Here is a 21655-nt window from a genome sequence, read left to right as displayed (position 1 = left end):
CCCCTTAATTTCTCAACTCCATCTTCCTCTACTGCTTACATTTGCAAAACAATTAATTTACCCCATTCTAATAATATTACATTTTCATTTACATTAGTTTTGTAAGTCAATGTTGAGCTGACCTATCTGTCTGACTGTCTGAGACTGAGACTGTCTCCTCGGCCCTCGGCTCGGAGCTATCTCCCTCATTAGGGTGAAAACATAGAGGACGCCGGTTTCGGAGACTGACTCAGTAAGAGCCGATAGGTATAAAAATTCCCTTATGATTTCCAACTTGCCCCACATAGAGCTGGCCGACTGCAGGCGGCTTTAAACTCGGATCGGAGTTGTCGGCTTTATCGGAATCCAAACTGCATTCTTATTACTCCGAAAAACTGGGAAGAGCGTCTCGCTGTCAACTCGCGACCGCAGTGCTTTCTTGTCGTATTTCCATTTTTTTAACAGTGAAAATGAGACTTCTTCTTTAACTCATTCTTTGTTATGAACTGTTTTCACTGTTATTAAAAATGGAGGTACGACAAGAAAGCACCGAGGTCGCGAACTCTCAATGCCGTCTCGAACTCGGGTTCAGCGGTTTGTGTGACGTCACCCGACTGGACTGGGGACAATTTTAAATGGTCATTTCAGAGCTGGTGCTTCACGGTAGACAAAAACTAATTACATTTTTTAAATCAGCATCGTCAAAATAGGGTGGAGCAGAATTACATTTTAAGCAATATTTAAGAAAAATAGTGTTTTTTCCCCCAAAAAATATGCTTCATCAATACCAACTGTGTTGTGGTGTAACTAATTTTTTTTTCTTAGATCTAAACTCGCACAAAAAAGTCAAGGAACAAAAATTCAAACAAAGATAACTGAAGAACAGTTTAACCAAATTTATTCATTTTTTCCAAAAAGTTGCTTTCGACTCTTTAGATTAAGTGTGTACAATTTCAGATTTCAACAAAAACGAGAACGGGCCCTCCTCCATAGGGCGCCACCTGCTGGATGCACTCAGGGTGGAACAGCTCTCCTTGGCGCCTCCAGACGTGGGATCCCCTGTCTGGGTGCAGCGTGTGCCTTGGGCGCCTGGCAGGGACACGAGAAGCGAACTTGGCTCTACGGATACAGTTCCTTACCGTCTCCTCGCTCTCGTGGACATTGGCTGTCACCCGTAGTTGGTCCCTGGTGCCGTTTGCAGTAGTGGTTCTTGACGTCACGGCCTGTCTGACGATGAACCGGTCGATGCTGTCGTTGGTCAAACATGGCACCCTGGTTGAGGCCTGTCCTGGACCCTTCCGGCCGCTAGTCATCGTTCTTGCAGCCTCCATATGACTGATGGGGACACCCCAAGTCGATGTGCAACAATTGGGAACGTGGAGCCATCTTTTAGCCAGGCAAGGACTCGTCCTCTGTCGACATCCGGCAGCGAGCGTCGTTGGACCATCGTGTTGTAATGAAACGTGGCTGAAAATCGCTGGCTTATAAAGGGTTGTAAGGGAGCAATAATCACAGCTAAGACATCTGTTTAGCACGTGCCAAGCTTAGTTTTAGCTAACAGTCCCTATGCCAATGTTGCTGAAGCAGAGAAATTTAGCACATTTCTCATGATTTTCGACTGTGTTTCAGAATGCCCTGCGCCGTCACTGTGAAGCTGGTGCGGGCAAATTTGCTGTACATGCAAACTGTGTCTAGTCGACAGTGTGTGTGCCAAGTTTGGTTGACTGATCTTAACGAGTTTGTGAGATATTGACGTTTATATTTGACAGGTGAAAACACAAGCTGTTCCTTGACTTTTTTTGGGCGAGTTTAGAACATAGATCTAGATATCTAGGCTTTACTGTGTCAGTAGAGTGTGTGATTTTGAAGAGACGAGGTCTGTGTAGTTTTCCGTTGTGCGTCTAGAGATCTACTTATCTTGCTGTGTCGTGTCTTATCAAAATGGATGTTGAATTACAATAATAATAATAATAATAATAATAATAATAATAACAATAATAATAATAATAATAATAATAATAATAATAATAATAATAATAATAATAATAATAATAATAATAATAATAATGAAGATCATTTCTATGGCGCCCACTCCCGTGTAAATACAGCTCTAGGCGCTTTACATAAATACATGTACTAGCAATATTCACGCACGCGACACAAACACATAAAATACACACACTCATACACACACGCAAACACACACATACACACACAAACACACACATATATTATATACACACTCACGAACACATAGCAGTAACACGCACACATGTGCACACACATGTGCACACACATGTACGCCAAACACACACACACACACACACACACACACACACACACACACACACACACACACACACACACACACACTCACAAAAACAAACGCACACCCACACATCTACTTGCTTATCACACGTGCACGCTTACACATCGTCACGAAATGAGCATAAAATAATCTACACAATGCAATTCACAAAATACATAAATGGATATATAGTCATTTACATAACATTGTATTGAACATTAATCTACAGACAAAAAAAAAATGTCATTAAATGTGTCTTTAAATATTTTTTAAAAAATTTAGACTCAGATGTTGTATGTCTCAAGGGTTGGGGAAGAGAGTTCCAAACTGACGGAGCAAGGTGGGCGAACGATCTTTCAGCAAATTTTTTACCCCCTTTTCTAGGAACTCTTAAAAGATACTGATCGCCTGATCTTAGTGATCTAGGTGGAACCAGAGAGTATTTAATTATATTTTAGTGTCTCTGGTGGAACATAAATCAGGATGAGATCACTAAGATATGAGGGAGCTTTGTTATTGACACATTTATGACATACTATTGCAATTTTATATGACATTCTAGCTGACACGGGAAGATAATTTCTCTCCTCTCTCTCTCCCTCCCTCTCCCTCACTCTTTTTCTCTCTCTCCCTCTCTCTCTCCCTCCCCCTCTCTCTCCCTCCCTCCCTCTCCCCCTCCCCCTCTTTTCCTCTCTCTTCATCCCTCTCTCTCTTCATCCCTCTCTCCCCCTCTCTCCCCCTCTCTCTCCCTCCCCCTCTCCTCCTCTCCCTCTCCTCCTCTCCCTCTCCCCGTCTCGGATGACGAGTCCATTCTTGTAAATTTGTAATCACTCAAGACCTAGAACTAGATTCTAGATACGGTACATGATCATGAAGGCAGACTAGATAACAGTAGATCTATGCATCGCGAGCTTAAAGGGATCGGCAATAGGCACCCCCTAGCAGACACCGACTGGCGCCTGTCGGCGTAGATTTTCACTATTTTCAGCCGCTTAAGTTTCGGCGTTCTCTATGTTATCGCCCTTAGATTGAAGAGTTCCGAATTTTTTTTCTCTCCCTTCCAAGAAATAAGAATTGTACAAAATATGGATGTTTTTTTAGAATAACGAAACTAACATCACGTTCAGTGGAGTTCCTGTTTACGAGATCGGAGACTCCGTCATTGTCAGTTGTCAGTTTTGTCATTCATTCACGTCTTCGAAGGGGTCAAGTTATCAAGTTCTTACTGGTTTAAGAAGTCCACATTTCAGGTAGAAGTGATGCCTGAAGAATTCAAATAGTTTAAAGTTTATGAGTGAAAGTGAATTCAGAACGGCGAATACCGCAAGCCCAGTTTTATCCGATGAATGATCGCTCCTTTTTTTTTGTAAATAAAATGCAGCTGGCGATCCGATTCTAGTCTAGTTTTTGGACAAGCAAGCCTCCGTCCTGCCTTGTGGATTTAGAATAGGATTTAGAGATCTAGATCTAGATCTGTCTACAAGAAAAGTAGTTTTAAGTTAACGACAGCTTTATCGATAAGACAGGCCTAGTTTAGGACTAGATCTAGATCTAACTGTGAATAATATAAACCTAGACTCTAGTCACTCTAGAATAGAATCTAGAAATCTAGTCGTTGGACTTGGTTGGTTTGGTATGATTGTATGCCTGATTGTAATTGTCAGTCGGCCTAATGAAATTCAAGATCTAGATCTAGATCTAGATCTATATAATTCTAGATGTAGACTTCCTAGAAACTGTACTGAGATCTATCCTCCTTCTATTTGATTTGGTAGGTGGAGAGGTTTTCTGTGTAAAATTCTAAATTTCTGGCTGGCCTGAGGCGAGGCTGAGATAGATCTAGAGATCTAGGTCTAGGCCTAGGCCTTTAACCTGAATCTGAAGAGGAGGTTTGTGGGTTGTTGGTTTTGTCAGTTTGTCGGTAATTAAGTGTAAAGCAAGAGTTGGGAACACAACTTTTGTTTGTTTAGTAATTCACTTTCTTGCATGGCTCCACAGACCACTTTATAATCACTCTGTCGTGATGTTTGCACTGTCTTTATTTTTTAGGCCGCCTACAAATTCACCGGGAGGAGTTCCGCAGAGGGCTGCCACTTACCATGACCAGGCCCACTGTGCAAACTAGATCTATATAAGAGATGGGTAAGGTTACAGTGAGGTGTTGTTTGTTGGTCGGCCTGCTGCGGAACTCCTTCCTGACAACGGCAAATTATATCCTCTGTAACTTACAACACATGACAATGGTCTCTATTTTCATGTAGGTGGGATGTCCAGCCCCTCCCCTTCTTCAGCACAATCAGGCTCATCGGGTGTTGGAAATGTAACAGAAGGTCAGGCAAGGCTTCAGTGTGTCCGAATGTCTGACCCAGCAGCACGTTCAAGACCAGGGATTCCTGATGGTGCACATAGCTCTGCTGCTAGTGCCAACAAGTCCAGTGCAAAATCTGCCAAGAACCTCAGTACATCAGGGAGAAGGTGAATTACTCTTAAACTTAAAATATTAAGATTTTGTCGTCCACTTATCATGGGCTTGGCATAGAATCTGTGTTTCATTTACCGTCTCGTGAAGTTTGCAGCCCGGCAGCCTGATGCCCCATTCCCATTGCTGTTTAATCGGCTTTGGGTTTTCATATGAACTTGGCATTCAGGAAATCCAATTCTCATAGCGGTATTTATGTATATGTTGAGCTGGGTTATGCATTTCAATTTATTAACCTCTTGCAGGACTGCAGAAAATCAAAAGCTACAATTTGTCATTCAGAAACTCTGTGCTATCATCTCTCCTTCAATTTGACTTGACCACCAATTTAAATAAGAGAGACTAACGAAAATCAAGGGATGGAACTGATGGTAAAACAGCAAGAAAATAAATCTTTACCACCATGAAACTTCTCATTCAATAGGTCCCAGGTTCGAAACCTGATGTTGACGGAAAATTTTCTTCTTTAAAATTACAGTGAAAATAAAAAAATCACTCTTATGATGAATGTCTTAATGTCAGATCAAAATCATGACAGTGTAACCAACACTGGCTGGTGTTTGCAACCCACTTTTCTCATGAGAGAAACTGAATAAAACTTAGAAGTTAACAAAAAGGAACAGTTTACAGGTATAACACATACTGAAACTAGATTAACTTTTTATCTCTGGCAAGCTGCTCCTAGCGGCTCGCGGTCGGAACCACTTTTTCGGTGAGCCGCTGACAGTGGCTCGGGCACATTCCTTTACGACGACTTCGACATCAAATTACTTTTCACCAATTGCCGAAAACAAGTTTCTTACCAAGACTTCATTCGTTAGATGAAAAACTATCAAAATAGGTTTACTTGTTTTGATTTAATTATGTTTTTGTCATTTTTTGATTTAGTACCAAAAAAAGGACCCGGGCATAGTGGGGCTACCGCCTTCGGAGATAAAGAGTTGAGATATGATTTTTTTTCCACATTATGTGTTGGATGCCAGATGTTTCATTTTACTTTTCCAGCATCAAATTTCAAAGAAATCTAGACAAAAAACAATTTCCTTTTAACTTCAATATTTAGCTGTGGCACAAAACTTGATGCTGTTATATAGATAATTATGTAGAATCAAGGAGAAAACCTCGTGGAACCTGGAGAAGAGTCACGGAAATGGATGTACAGAAAAGTGGGAAGACGTGGAGTGACATCAAGCGACTAGCCCAGGATAGGGAAAGGTGGAGAGTGCTTGTTCGTGGCCTATATCCTGACCCTGGGTGAGAAAGGCAATGATGATGATAGAATCATTTGAAGGATTCAATTAGTCTGTTAGGACTACTTTTCTATTATGATTGATAATTATAACGGAGTGGCTACTCGCCCGATGTCGGGTGACTAACGCCAGGCTACTCGCGTGATCTAGGATTTCTGAGCATGTTCCGGCCGAACAAATTCGGTCGATTAGCCCCGCCTAGTCTTCGTCTTCTAGCCCTTGGGGATTTTTGTGCATGTTCCGTGTTCTGGCCCGTGAGCACACTCCTTTAAAATTCGTGTGATCAATCGCGAAAATTTCAGTCACTCACTCTGTCACTCCTTGTCCTCTAAGTCAAGAGTCGGATCAGTCAACATGGCAGCTGAATTATATGTGGGAAAGACTTTCCAAAGTTTTAGAGACCTGAGCGAAACAGTTTGCCTCTTTTCACGTGAACCATTTGTAATCTATTCAGGTTTCTCTCTCTCTCTCTCTCTCTCTCTCTCTCTCTCTCTCTCTCTCTCTCTCTCTCTCTCTCTCTCTCTCTCTCTCTCTCTCTCTCTCTCTCCCCCCCTCCCTCCCTCTCTCTCTCTCTCTCTCTCTCTCTCTCTCTCTCTCTCTCTCTCTCTCTCTCTCTCTCTCTCTCTCTCTCTCTCTCTCTCTCTCTCTCTCTCTCTTTCTCTCTTGTGGGAGAAAGATGGTCAAAGTAGGTGTTGTGCATCGTGTGCAGTGTGTACCTCTGTCGCTATGGTGAGGCAAATTTACTTTAGGACCATACAACTCGGACAGTTGGCGGTGTAAAGGTGTGAATACTTGTAGGCCTACTATGTTTTATATATTTATATTTTGTTTAAAAGCACTCCTTTTCGTACAATACTGATGGAGAATCCACATTCAACGAAGTTGATCCCCCCCCCCCCCCCCCCTTACAACAAAATGAAAAAAACGCCCACCGTTTGTTTTTTAAAAAGAAAAATAAACAAACTTATATAAATGGCCTCCTACATTCACTAGGGGTGAACTAGGTCTATGAAATTAATGCCAAAGTTTTTGATACACATTCCTTGGGCGAAGTGGACCATGCCATAAGTTAGAGTATGTTATAACTACAACGGTTTGAAGATTGAAGCCAAGCTCATTATTCTATTCTCCATTCTACCTAAAGTCATTGCATGCATCCTCGAGTATGAGTGGCATCAAGTAGAAGAAAGTCCATGTGTCAAATTAAAAGAAAAAAATACACATTTATTATTATAGATTCAGTCAGACATGTACAGTTTTTAATAACTGCAAATTATGTTATCAAATATATATATATAGAAAGGACCTTACATTATTGATTCTCTTTACACTACACAAGTTTTATTATTTTGGCTATTATGTGTTGCCTAAATAAAGTTTGGTGGGGTTTCACGTTATTTAAGTTATATTACAGGCCATGTCATACATGTGGCCTTTTCTTTATATTATAAAAAAAAAGACTTCCCCCATCTACCTAACTTTTCTCCCAGTTTATCAGTGGCATTCACAGGATCTATTGACACCGAATATGATTGGATTTCCATTCTCTTTCTCCCTGAATACATCTACAAAGAGAACAGTACCCCAGAAAGACGAACTTTTAAGAAAGGCTCATCATATTTCTATAGATCTAATAGTCTTGTCAGATTGTTACTGGTTACATTTCTAACGTGAATGTTTGACTCTGAATGCAATTATCTGACCAAATTAATATTATTATAATACATGTCATGTATGAAGATGGGACTGGCCATGATGTGTACAATAATGACAAGTATTGCAGCGGGTCAGCTTGTGAACCGACGCAGACAGAAAACGACGGGAATCAATAATTCTAATAACAACACACACACACACACACACACACACACACACACACACACACACACACACACACACACACACACACACACCCCCCCCCGTCTCTCTCTCCGACATCGGGCGAGAAGCCTGACGCTAGCCACCCGACATCGGGCGAGTAGCACTGGCCTAATTATAATTAATGAATGCCTTTCTGATGAGGAAACATTGAAGGACAAAAACTGTGTACATTTGAACCTGCCGTTATTGCCACCTGTACAAACGGCCACTTTCCATTCCCCCCCAAGCCCCCTTGTGGGTTTTTTCTATATATAGTGCAACATAAAAATGATAACCTATCCAACTTGGCCGCAACCATTATATTTTATCAACCAACTACCAAAAACCGGTTTAAGATGTCCTTGCAAATCTCTCGTGGCCTGGCGCTTTGTCAAGTTATATATCGGCCCCCTGATGCTGTGGACAATCCCTCACTTCCGTTCACCTGTCATTATTGTAAGTCCTTCTTATGAATGAATCGATCGTGTCATGCAGGTCCCTCCCGCTGTTTACCCAAGACTTGAGTTGATTAAGCAGTAACACATTTTCAGCTACTGGTGAGGGAGGCATGTGATCTGCCATAACCTATAATCCTGCCCACAACTCGTACACAAATCACATGTGAGATGGGCAGTCACTCTGTTTACCCTACTGAGTCCGTAACAATGGGGGTCAACATGAACTTGTGACAAAAGTGTTGCTCGTTAGCTGAGTGGTGGTGACCCATATTATTTTTTTTTCCATGTCACTTGGTCTTCCTCATCCGACACATTTCATTTTGTTTTACCAGCAACAAAAAAGAAAACAACCACATCAAAATAACATTCCTATTTCTCCCGTCCCCTTAAAAAACCCCCCCATTATTTTAATTAGTTTTATGGCAGTCCTAAGCCTGCAACCACCTCGTTTTGGGACCTCAGAAGAGCATGGTTTGTTTTCTTTGTTTTGACCAGTCCTGCCTGTTGTCTTACACAGGTTCGACCACATTTCAGAAGGCTGTTATGTAGAAGAATAAATACTTGAAATGCACACTTTTTTCCTGTATACTTTTTTGTGTTATGTGCAAGACGTTACAGTTTGCTATTGCGTCAATCAAAGTTCAAATAAATCTGGGTGGGGGGGAGGGGGCTCTTGTGGCGTAGAGGTTAAGAAGTTCACCTCTCATTCAAAGGTCTCGGGTTCGAATCCGGGTTGAGACCGCAAAATTTTCTTCTCTAAAATTGTCTTCTTTCACCTCCTTTCCTGCTCTCTTCCAATTTTCTGTCTTCTGTTTTTGTCTCCACTTTCTGCCCCCACCCCCTCACCTTCTTTGCCCCCTCCTCTGTGCTCCTGACTCTCTCTGCAGCCGTTCTACTACTACTTCTTGGCTCCTTCTTACTGTTGTCTTTCAGCCACACCCTTGATCTTCTGGTAAGAAAGATCTACTCGTGGCCTTCTCAGACAAGGGCAAAAAATCTCAGAGGTCTCGTGTGCAAGTTGCGCACGTTTAAGATCCCTTGGTAGTCTAAAATCGATAAGAGTAGGCTTTGGCCGCCACCTGGGCAAAATTCAAAATTTCCTACCAACTGGAAATGTTTAAGTTTAATGAAATTTTTAATGTGTCCTGCACGCTCATATGACCTTATGCAGTTGCGAGCGCCGTAAAACACTAACTAAAACCCCCCCGGAAAAATTAATCCGGGCAGTAAGCTCTTTGCTGTGAACAAAGACTTGTTTTCCTGCGTATTATTTTGATATTCCCTAACTAGAAAAGTGACTAAATACGTCAGTTCCCTGCTTTCCATACTTACTTCTCTCTCTCTCTGTCTCTCTCTCTCTCTCTCTCTCTGTCTCTCTCTCTCCCTCTCTCTCTCTCTCTCTCTCTCTCTCTCTCTCTCTCTCTCTCTCTCTCTCTCTCTCTCTCTCTCCATTTTATATCTCACTAGTCTGTCAAAAGAACATATAATAGATCTATATATTTTATATGGATTTGGTAGGGGGGATATTTTGCTCTGATTTGTGACCATTTAGCTCGTTTTATATGAAAGAAAAGATCTTCTTATCATCATTTTGTTGTCTTTCTCTATCGTTTCAGATTACAAAGAGAACTTGCAGAAATCACACTTGATCCTCCTCCAAACTGCAGGTAAGTTGTAATTCAAAGGGAGTGAGAAATTGTATTCCACTGCCACTGCTCCCGCACTCCAATATTCACATGATGAGCTTTTGATGTGTAAACAATGGAAAGTTGTTTCCACGGAAAAATAACACTCCATTTGTTGTATCTAAGATGGCTCACTTAAAAATTGATTTGTGCAGGGTGTACTGTTGATTAAGCTGACTTTTTTCAAACCGTGATTATTTTTTTTCCTTTCGCTGATTCAAAGTTTCTTTGAATCCAATGATGCTGGATGTGACGTGCACTGTACGTGCAAGCATCACCATCATTATCTGCTTTATCCTAGCAGGCATCACTTTTTTCTTTTAGAGATGTTTGCCTAACTAGGGTCAATCCTCTTGACTCTTTGCACAGTGTTGTTCAGCTCTTTTTTTCTGAGGTTGACCCTCATAGTGGCTGCACTGTTCCAGGAGCAGATTTACCCTATCCGTACTTTGTGTTTAACTATCATATCCATACGACCTTGGGAACTCTGTGCCAGTTAATCCGATCTGTACGCTTTGCATAGCAGTCTGTCAAAATGATTTTTTGAGAAATACTGAAAGTTTCAAAGAGATCTTTGCACTAGATGTATTCTAAAATGCGAGAATACAACCTCAGGGGTATAAAATGACCCCAGGGCGTACGGATAGGGTTAAGAAGTAGGCAGTGAAAAGAGGCAACGGTAACTGATTGCTCATGAGAATCCTCCAGACACCTACCTATGCGGGTGCTTTCTAACAGTCTCCCGTAGATAGGCTTCTCCTTTTGCCTCTCTGGTCTTTTGCTTTTCTATTTCTGATATGTTGCTTCCTCCATGATTCCTTCCCCCCCCCCCCAAAAAAAAAACCAACAACCTGTGTACTTTGTCTTTTCTAAGGAATTCATACGTTCTGCATTTTTATATACGTTTCTGCAAAGAACTTTCCTTCTTGTCATTCTTATATTCCTGACTAATTCATGTAAATCAAACATAAAACTTAGCAGATTTTATGGCAATACTTCAGTTCTCTTCTGCTAACATGCCATATTTTCTTGTCTCATGCCAGTAAGCTGCACTTTGAAGTATAAATACTCGTAAGATTTGTGTATTATTTGTGTCGCAACATTGTGGAATAAGATGTTCATCGGGCTTTGGGCATATGGGAGATAGTGCTATCAAATTAAAGTTTGTTAATTGTTTTTTAACTGGGAGGAAAAAATACTGATTTATCTTGCATTCATAGAAGGCGAGATGTGTGCGATTTTAGAAGGTGGAGGTTATCTGACCTCACAGGTGAAATTACAGAGAAAATAGCCACCAAGTATGGGTGACTTTTAAAACTGAATGCACATACTTTTTCAACTAATAAATTAACATATATCTGTCTTAAGATGACATTTCTTAGTAAGATTCACCCTAAAATATGTTCTTCAATCTGGATCCATTACATCAACAACAACCTGGATCGATGACAACATGTTCTTCAATGGATGGAGAAAAACTATACGCATTATAAGAAAGAAAGAAAAAAAATTCAAAAAAAATCTTCAGCAGCCAGAAAAAAAACTGATTTCTCTGTTCCCTTACTGTGCTTCCTAAAAGTGGGAGTTTTCATTTACTTTTTTTTTTATATAGGGCCTACCAATAGAATTGATATGGGTTTTTTTCTTTTTTCTTTAACAGTGCAGGACCCAAGGGTGACAACTTGTATGAGTGGACGTCCACCATTCTAGGTCCAAAAGCATCTGTGTATGAAGGCGGTGTGTTTTTCTTGGACATTCAGTTCACCACAGACTACCCCTTCAAACCTCCTCGGGTGATTGCTTCGTGTACTTGTAATGAGAAATCTAGTATTTGCAATATGTAATATACAGTCTAGCATTTCACAACGCGAACACGCACATAGCTGACAGATTTTTTGGTGTTTAATTTTTTTTTCACATGTGCAGTATAACACGGATAGCTCGAATTCATCGCGACCGGCCTCAGTAGTTCGAGGGATCAGAAATTCAAGGGATATCTTACAAAGATAAAGAAGAAAAAAAGAACGGGGCTGCAGGCACAGTTCGACGGATGCGTGATTTCGAGTCTTCTGTGTTCAACCTATCCGTGTTATACTGTATATTCTTTATATTTAAAACAGGGAGGTTACATGATAGCGAAATTCATACATATACAACGAAAAGTTTTCCTCATCCTACTGATTTCACAATGTGCGTACCACACAGTAGTTTACATGCAGCAGGAGCGGTTGTGTGGTGATGATTAAAACTTTTTTGGCTTAAGAAGCATTATACTAGGCTCTTCTTACAATAAGTTAATTTACATTTTTAGGGCAGGTGTTAATTTCCAGTGAAAAAAGAATGTTTATATTAAGTACTTACTGTATCTCATCCTGGCAGCCAAGTAGCTTTCACTGAGCCATAAGATAAGCAAATAATATTGAATAAGTGAATGTTAGTCTTGCTGAATTCATTGTGGAAATAGCCACTCTATATGACTTTTTGAATTTTAAATTTTTTTGGGTTAAATCTTTAAAAAGGAAATAAAACGATTGACATGAAGGGGGTTTGAATTAGCATAATCCTGTTCAAAATGAAATTTTTAGCTTGTTCAAATTGGGTTTTAAGTTTCAAACTTAGGTGAGGATCTGATAAATATTTTGCCTCACTGCTGTAGAAGACGTCAAAGGAAATTGACTTAGTAATTTGTAGGTGAATGTATTGAATTTATTTTTGTTTCCCATCTTGTCTTATTTTCTAACTTTTGTGTGTTTCAGGTGATATTTCGAACTCGAATTTACCACTGCAATATTAGTAGCCAGGGAGCAATTTGCCTTGACATACTCAAAGACAATTGGAGTCCAGCCTTAACCATTTCAAAGGTAATGTTTAATTCCGTGATTTTAATACCCCTAAATATTGACTATGTAATAATCACTGCCTTTTTTTTTCTGTTCAGAACCAACAGGGAGAGCTTCTTTTGCCTTTTGAAATATTCTTCAAAATAGAAAAGATTACGTTCTATCAAGTCTCCCAAGTTTGAACTCATGTTGCTAAAACTACAGATACTTCGAGGTTCTCTTTCTGACTTATTTTCTCCTGTCTTTGTATTTTTGTATTTGATAGAGTCTAATGGATGTGTGGAAAATTGTTCAGTTGTTTGAGTGGAGTGTGATTAAATGAAGGATACACAATAGGAGTGGTTTTTGCTAAGTACTTGTATTGATCTAATTTTCAGTGGCGCAAGCATTGCACTTAAGTGCCTTTGGGTACTTTTGACTCCAGAAACAAAAACCTTTTTTTCCTTGTGTTGTTTCTATCAGGAATCATGAAAAACAAGAAAATTGTAAACCTTGACCGTAGCATTTAGCTGCTTTTTGATGATGTTGAAAGGTGCATCTTTGGTAGTGCTGTGGGCCAGTGTAAAAGTCGAAATTTCTTAAAATCTGGGGGGCTCTCGTGGCCTAGAGGTTAAGGTGTTGGCCTCTCATTCAAAGGTCCCGGGTTCGATTCCGGGTAGCGACCAAAAAATTTTCTTCTCTAAAATTGTCTCCTTTCACATCCTTTCCTGATCTCTAACAATGTTCTGTTGTCTGCTTTCATTTCCACTTTCTGCCCCCACCCCCTCACCTCCTTTGCCCCCTCCTCTGGGCTCCTGACTCTTTCTGCAGCCTTTCTACTGCTACTCCTTGGCTCCTCCTAACTGCTGTCTTTCTGCCACACCCCCGATCTTCTGGTAGGAAAGATCTACACCTAGCCTTCTCGGACAAGGGCGAAAAATCTCGGAGGGGCCGTGTGCAAGTTGCGCACGTTAAAGATCCCTTGGTGGTCTAAAATCGATAAGAGTAGGCTTCGCCCGCCACCCGGGCAAAATTCAAAATTTCCTACCAACGAAAAAGTATTAGGTGTGTCCCGCGCGCTCATATGACCTTATGCAGTTGCGAGCGCCGTAAAACCCTATACTAAACAAAACAAACATTAAAATCTGGACTTGAGTGGATTGTTTGGGACAGTGATGTAAGCATGCATTAAGCTTGGGGAGGAACATAAAACAAAAGCATAGCTGGAGCCTAAAATCTCCTGATGGAATGAATAAGTCAGAGGAGGAAGATGCGGTGTCACTACAGAAAAAGAAGAAAAAGTGCAAAAGGAAGGTTGGCAGGTGGACCACTTGCTTTGTAAAACTTCCTCATCCAAGGTCATTTATCTCTGATTACAGCTGCATGCACATTTTAAGTAGCCTGGATTAAGCTGGGGTACCGCTGTGGTGAGTGAATTCGAAGTACAGTTGAGCCTGTGTAAAACGGCCACCTATTGTCATGGAGAAAAGTGGCTGCATAACACAGGTGACCGTCATAGGCAGGACTGATCAAAATGAAGAAAGTAAACCTTTCCCTTCTGAAGTCCAAACCAGGGCTGATTCAGGCTTAGGACTGCTGTAGGGCGAATTCAAAAGGGTTTTTTGTTTTCTTTTGAAAAAAAAAAGGGGGGGGGGGTGGAGGGGTGTAAGAAGTGTTTTTTCTGTTGTTGTTTGTTTGATTATTTTTTGGTTGCTGATTTTGTGCAATAACAAAATATAAAAATTTTAAGACGATGAAGACTGAGTGTCATTGTAAAACAAACGCTGGGTCGCCACCTCTTGGAGAGCGAGCGACGCTTCTGTCGCAAGTTCACGTTAAAGTCCATTGTTACTTTGTTACAGATTAGCTGTCCCTGTGGTTTTATGCACCCTGCATAATTTAGCAAAATTTGATCATTTTTTGCATAATTTTTTATTATTTTCTTTTGTCATTCTTTGTTAAAATTAACAGAATCACTTAATTTCACATTTTTGGGCTCAGTTTGCGTATTTTCAGAGTTTTTCTTGCATAAAACGACGAGGACAGGATTAGGTAAACAAAACAGTGACCAGTCACTTCAAGTACGATTTGTATGAGTTCTGGGCGGGGCTTATAGGTTATGACAGATGCACGCTTCCCTCACCAGCAGTTGAAAATGTATTGTTACTCGTTGGTCAACTTGGGTAAACATTCATTGCAGGGACTAACAATAATGACAAGTGAATGGATTATGATGGCCCGTCCACAGCATCATAGGCCGATTTAGAATTTATGACAGAGCATTAGACTATTAGAGACCACCCCTGGCCGCCTCAGACAGGTAAATTTGGCTCTGGGTTGATAAAATAAGGTGACGTGGCCGCATGACAGTTTTACACAATTAAATTATATTGAAAAAACGCAAGGGGAGAAATGGAAAGTGGCCTTCTGTACAGGTGACCGTCATGGCAGGTTCGACTGTACTTTAGCTATGGGCCTGAAATGAAGGATAACTCGCCTTACTAATGTCAATTGAAAGCATGCTTGTTAATCATTACTAATGATTTGTATTACAAAAGTAAATGTTTTGGTTGCCAGCAGTATTGTGTCAGTGATGCACGCATTTCTTAAATTAGGGCATTCTTAAGGCTGATAAGTTGGAAGTTTTCCACGGTCCACTGTTTCTGCTCCGACTAAATCAGTACAAATACACATGTTGAAGACATACTCATGGATGACAATGACAGTGCTTGAGTTAAAACATGCACGTTTGTTCTCTTTTATAATTTATGAGGCAGCGTGGTGAAATCAGGCGCTCGTCAAAATAACAAAATCTGGGAGACAGGCATTTTTTCGCCAGCTTGGACATTTTTATCAAATTTTTATCTGTTGGCTTAACCTCTTTTATGTCCAAATAAAAACGCGTTTCCATGTGAATTTTTTTCTGAAAAACATTGATGAAAGGCACAAAATATGTCATTTTTCAGTTTTCAAAGACTCTTTAGCTATTGGAGACACCAAACTTTGGTGGCCATTTTCTCACTGAAACCAAGCGACCTCACTTCCTTCAATTGCAAATATCTTGAGTTCTATCCACGATAAATGGATATTTATTTCATTGGAAACAAGGCAAATAAGTCGGCTTTCAGGTGATACCAATAACCCCACATTCCCAAAAATTAACGAGCGCCTGATTCCACCGCCTTGTGACACATTTATATACTGTTCATAAACCTTTCCCAAAAGATCATGGTAATTTCCAGCTTCAGTTGGCATTATAAATTTCACAAAGCAGAACGGAGCCCGAAGTGGCCAATGTGCTGGTCCAATGTTTTCACAGTTATTAAATTGAACTGTCATCACCTTTTTCAGGGTTTTTTTTTTAACATGAAAGTTTTTTTTAGCTGCTTTTCATATTTACATTAATTCATAGTATTAGTATTGGGTCTATAATGTCGCTATGCGATATTCAGGAAGTACATGACCTTTTTTTTTTTTTTTTGACTTGTCTTTCGTCTTTATTTTTTCCAGGTTTTGTTATCCATTTGTTCTCTGCTGACTGACTGCAACCCCAATGACCCCCTGGTAGGAAGCATTGCCCAGCAGTACTTGACCAATAGAGAGGAGCATGACCGAACTGCTCGCCAGTGGACAAAGAGATATGCTACATGATGCAGCATTTTCTGCTGTGTTTTTTCTTACAACTTTAAAATGAGAAGTGAAATGCTTGTATGGCAGGTTTGAATGTTGTATTTTCCATTGAAAATGAAATGAACGTAACATTTTTTCATTTTATGATTTTTTCCCCCGTTTTATTTTGGACATGAAGGTAACAGGATATTATCACATGCCTGTCTCTTTGTTTTGTGTTCACAAATGTTCAACCTCCTGTATTTTGAAGCTTAAAATTCATGATTTGCAGTTTTCCCTTTGGGGGGGGGGGGGGGGGACATGAGAAACCATACAGTAGAGTAAGTGACTCGACTGTACCTTATGTCTAACTTGTAATTTTTTTGTCTGTGACATGGTAGACTTTTGTATGTTTGAGTCACATGTATTGTTTGACATTTTAAAAGCTTGAACTTTTATCAGTCAATGCATGATGGTCTAAGTCTAAGCAGCTTCCTGCTTTCTAAAACATTATGTCCAGCCTGATGGAGAGCCTTGAAACTTTTTACACGTGTGTCAGGAAATACAGGATATCTATGTATCAAACGCAAAAGTCAGAAAAAGTCGCGCCAAAATTTTGAACTATTTTTTTCATCCATCGGATAAACCTTTGGCATTTGCAGCACTGTTTGTTTATCATCTTCCTCAAAGAAACATTTTTTCAGCTTTCTTGATTTTTCAATAATGTAGAAAAATCTTATCTCTACGGTACTGCTTTTGTTTATAGCTTTTTTAATTAATTCCCTTTGCACTCTATTGTGAAATGTTTTATGAATGTGAATTTGAAAATGATGTTCTACCACAAATGCTTTCTTAGTTTTAACTTTTCCGGATAACACAGTTTAGATGGGGGCACCATCTCTTGGTACCAGGTTTTTGGAGCAGTGTTAACATAGTTTGAATGAATGGGTAAGGGGTACATGTAGTTATTATATTTTGACTAAATAACACCATATTTGCATGGATTTAGTCTTGTACCGTTAAGGAAATGCTTGAATTTTTGTATTACAAAATGCTCGTAATGCTGCTCATGAAGTTCTTCAATAAGATTTATGCTGTTGAATCATTTTATAATGCTTTTGGGGGAAGTATTATATTTTCTTTTTGTTCAGGGAAAAAAAGATCTCTCCTGAACGGGGAAAACATTCGAGCAAAGGAGAAAGGCACATAAAGCATAAAGATCCAGCATATTTGCATCTCAATGACTAGACTAATGATAAACTTTTTTAATTGTTTACCCAGTGTTGAAATTTTATTTCTTGGTTTCAGTCATGTGGTGGCTGTAAGGTTTGGTACGTGTATATGTGATTGAGTTTTTGTCTGTCTGAGATGTTAATAAACTTTGATCTTAAATGCCACATAGATGCTTTTCAAAACTTTTTTGGGGTGGGTTACCAAAAAATAGACTGATCAGGAAATTATAAATTTTAGAATTGTAGATTATGCTCGCAAAAACATTATCAATATCATCATCATCATCATTATTGCGTTTCTCACCCTGCACCAGGGTATAGGCCACGGACAAAGACTTTCCACTTTTCTCTATTTTAGACTCGCCTCTTGATGTTATTCCATGTCTACCCACTTTTCTGTACATCAATTTCTGTAATTCTTCTCCAGGTTCCACGCGGTCTTCACCTTGATCTTTTACCCTATCATCCTATGGATTCCAATTCAACACTTTTTTTGTTATGCAGCTGCCTGAATTCCTGAGAGTATGTCCAATCCATCGCCACCGCCTTCTTCCTACCTCATCTCTGACTGGTTCTTTAATACTTCCTCGCTGGTGACCCTGTCTGTCCATCTACTAATCCTCAGTAACTTTCTAAGACACTTGTTCAAGAAAACGTGGATCTTCTTTATGCAAATCTGTTATGCGTTCCATGTCTCACATCCGTACACTACAACAGGACTGATTTCACATTTGAATTGAAAATCCTCAGCTTTGTTCGAAGTGAGATATCTCTGGCCGAAAAGCATTACAGTGGAGTCCACTTATAACGAGTCCGGAAAAAATGAGAAGTCTGTTATAAAGACACTATTCTAAAACCCCGTTTTTTTCTCCTCTTTACCTTTGTAAATAAAATACTGCTATAGCGCTATCAGACAAACATGAGAGTCGGTTATAATGGATTATTGCTGCTGTTGTGCACAGTGCATAGGCATAAAACCTCGCCAGTTGAGAAATTTGTTGGTGATCTAGCGAAACAAAGAGTGGGAGAGCCCATGGGTGCGTCAACAATGAAGGCCGGAGTAACTGAGTAGGGAGGGTGTGGCATGCGCAGACAAGCAGAACGCATCGTGTGATATGCCAGCGTAAGCTTAGTTTAGATTATCAACGCCTGCCAAGCCTCTCACTTCTCCGATGCGGGGATGGAGAGGTCACAGCAATGGGATGGATGGAGCGAATGTGTGACGTGCGCAAGCAGACAGAATGCACCACAGGGTGTGGTGGGGTGGGGGAAAACACAACGGGTGAGTTAACCCAGAGCCCTTCCTTTCTGATCGCCAACGCTGAGCTGTCAGTCCACATCGCTAGATCTAGCGCTAGAGAAAGAAACCTGATTCGATTTTTGATCAAGTAAGACCTAGATGTCATGTTGAAACAAAATCGTCGTCAGGGGAGATAGCAAAAGGAAATAAACAGAACACCAAACTCATAGATTAGGCCTACTTTACAGTTTCCCTTGAATTTATTACTGAATCCCTTATAGCGAGAATCCTGCTATAACGGACATTTTGCTCCGGTCCCCTCCCTCTCGTTATAACAGGATTCCACTGTATACAGTAAACAAAAATGCATACACTATATTTAGTGTATTATTTCAGGTTAGGCATCTGTGAGAACTCTGTTCAGAATCAGAGCTCTCCATCTTGTTGGTGTTTATGTTTTTGCTTCCTTGACTCGCACTGTTCTATTTCTTCCTCTTCTTCTTTTATGTGTCTATTAATCCTGCCTTTCATCACAGCTTTTCAGGATATGTACTCCCCACCTTAAAAGCCTCATGATGATACACACAAGCGTAGGTCAACACTATTTAGATCACCAGCATCTGCTCTGTAACGGTTTGGCTCTTTGCTGCTGTGTGCAGGAGACCTGAGTTCGATTCCTGAGTGGGTAGAAACTTCTACTGAGTATCTCTGCCTTTCTGCTGGGATGTTGTATCCCTTTCAGTCCAGGTTGGCCCTGACAGGCAGGGCAAGGTCAGAAGCCTACCTCCTAAATTATCTAAAGTTTGTCAATGGGGGAGCAAAAATACTTACGCCTACATTATATATTTTTAAAAAAACAAAAACATTGAGATCATTTTGTAGATGAGCTGCTTCAAACCTGCCCACCAGGGCCAACCCGGGCTAAGAGCTATCGAACCAACGCCTATACTATACGATCGCTCTCATGGATTTTCTGCCCTGGCCATGCAGGTGTTAGGGGAAATGAAAAAGCCGACAGATTGGCTGGTGAGGCCACCTTAGTTGACAATACGGTTCATCAACCAGATAGGGTCGAAATCCTGAAATTCTCTCGCCAGCTGATTGAGGAGGAAGATAGGGAGGCAGAGGCCAGTAGGCCTACTGCCGTGGAGAGGATGAATCTTTTGGGGATACAGAAAAAGGAAGCGGAAAATCTGGCATCCTTGCAGGAAAGAACTGAAGAACGTTCAACCAGATGTGCACTGGCACAATCAGTGGAAGGACCCTCGGCAGCATTTTGGAGAGTCCGGAGTGCATGTTGCTTCCTGAAACAATGACCAATGAGGGGAATACAACATCCCAATAGAAAGTTGGAGATACATTGACTTGGCGGGTGCTCCGGTGTGTTTTGCTCCTTAAATCGGCTTTTCCCTGTCTGAGAGTACGTTTCACGCGAACAGGCGGCTATGACGGCAAGCGGAAGTATGTGTTATACTGAAGCTCGATCTACTTTCACTTTCGTTGCCACCCAGAAATTTGCCCGTAGTAGTCTGATTAGCGCAACATTAATTGTGACATACAGGGTGTGCATTACAAACGCTGTGTCGCCATGAACATAAATCAATATTTGTCCTGTACTGTCACTTGCGAGGAAAAAAAAAGTTATACAAGCGTCTTGTCAGGCTCGCCTTCTTGACCGGTCAGTGAACCTGTGTCTTCGCGTCACATTGTGAGTACCTACGATGGTTGGGGTCACCAAAGTTCATTCAAAGTCGGAGCGCTGCGAAGTATAGGACTCCGGAATTGGGGGATTATTGATTTTTTTTTTTTTAAAGACACTCTGGGGAGGAGTGGGGTCGGGTTGAAGTAATTGAAGGCGACACCGGATGACAAAAACTGAACTGGGGAGCAAATTCTAGTATTTATTTAGAATTTTGATTATTACAAGAGCTCTCTGCAAGGCGCGCATTGGTGCAGGCCTTGTTTGGAATAGGGATCCGTCATACTCATACCTTGTTGTTTTTTTGACCAAAGAGTTTGCGTTTCTTTGGATGGGTGATAGTACGGTACATTTGTTTCATTGTCTTTGGCGTTGTTGTTGTTTTTATAAAGGTGTGACCTCATCAAGTGCTTACTTTTTTCTTGCCCCCTCTCCCCCTTCTCTCTCTCTCTCTCTCTCTCTCTCTCTCTCTCTCTCTCTCTCTCTCTCTCTCTCTCTCTCTCTCTCTCTCTCTCTCCCCCCTCTCCCTCCTCTCTCTCTCTCTCTCTCTCTCTCTCTCTCTCTCTCTCTCTCTCTCTCTCTCTCTCTCTCTCTCTCTCGTGATAGTAAATTACATTTATTCTATATTAATTTAGCTTTCTGTTCAAGATTCGCAGATTTTTCAGTGTCACTGCATCTTGCCCTCCCACAGTTCTTACACCTCTCACACTGAATAGGTCTACTTGAGCCATTCAAGTTACTACTCTACTTTGAGTTTGAGCAAAATAAATTTTGTTTTTCACCTTAATTATATAAATCTTGACACTCAAACTGGTTATTGACAGTCGATATTCTGATTCCATGCCCCTTTTCAAGCTCCAAACAAGATTCATTTTTTAAATAGTTTATGTAGGCGAATATGATGAGGGGGAAATATAAATAAGTAAGAACATACTGAAATAGGTAGCCTAAGTCACACAGTATCCCAGTGCCACACTGACATGTTGTTGACTAGATATAATGTACCGCGCTAGCGCGCGCGCTCAATGGAGCATGCA

The 21655-nt window shown here is 40.6% G+C and overlaps 1 protein-coding gene across 1 annotated transcript; it reads left to right on the top strand.

Annotated features, from left to right (window-relative positions):
- The first annotated feature begins 3406 nt into the window (after positions 1-3406).
- On the top strand, positions 3407-17844 carry LOC101849037 (ubiquitin-conjugating enzyme E2 E1). The gene is made up of 6 exons (XM_005093129.2): positions 3407-3537; positions 4549-4762; positions 9951-10001; positions 11680-11812; positions 12776-12880; positions 16349-17844. Exons 2-6 carry the CDS (start codon positions 4554-4556, stop codon positions 16487-16489), a joined length of 639 nt encoding a protein of 212 aa, XP_005093186.1. The 5' UTR covers positions 3407-3537; positions 4549-4553; the 3' UTR covers positions 16490-17844.
- Positions 17845-21655: the final 3811 nt, after the last annotated feature.

Source organism: Aplysia californica, unplaced genomic scaffold (genome assembly GCF_000002075.1).
Source record: "Aplysia californica isolate F4 #8 unplaced genomic scaffold, AplCal3.0 scaffold00058, whole genome shotgun sequence".
Taxonomy (NCBI): Eukaryota; Metazoa; Mollusca; class Gastropoda; order Aplysiida; family Aplysiidae; genus Aplysia; species Aplysia californica.
The sequence above is the reverse complement of the archived record's forward strand: the minus strand, read 5'-3'. Positions and strand labels throughout refer to the sequence as shown.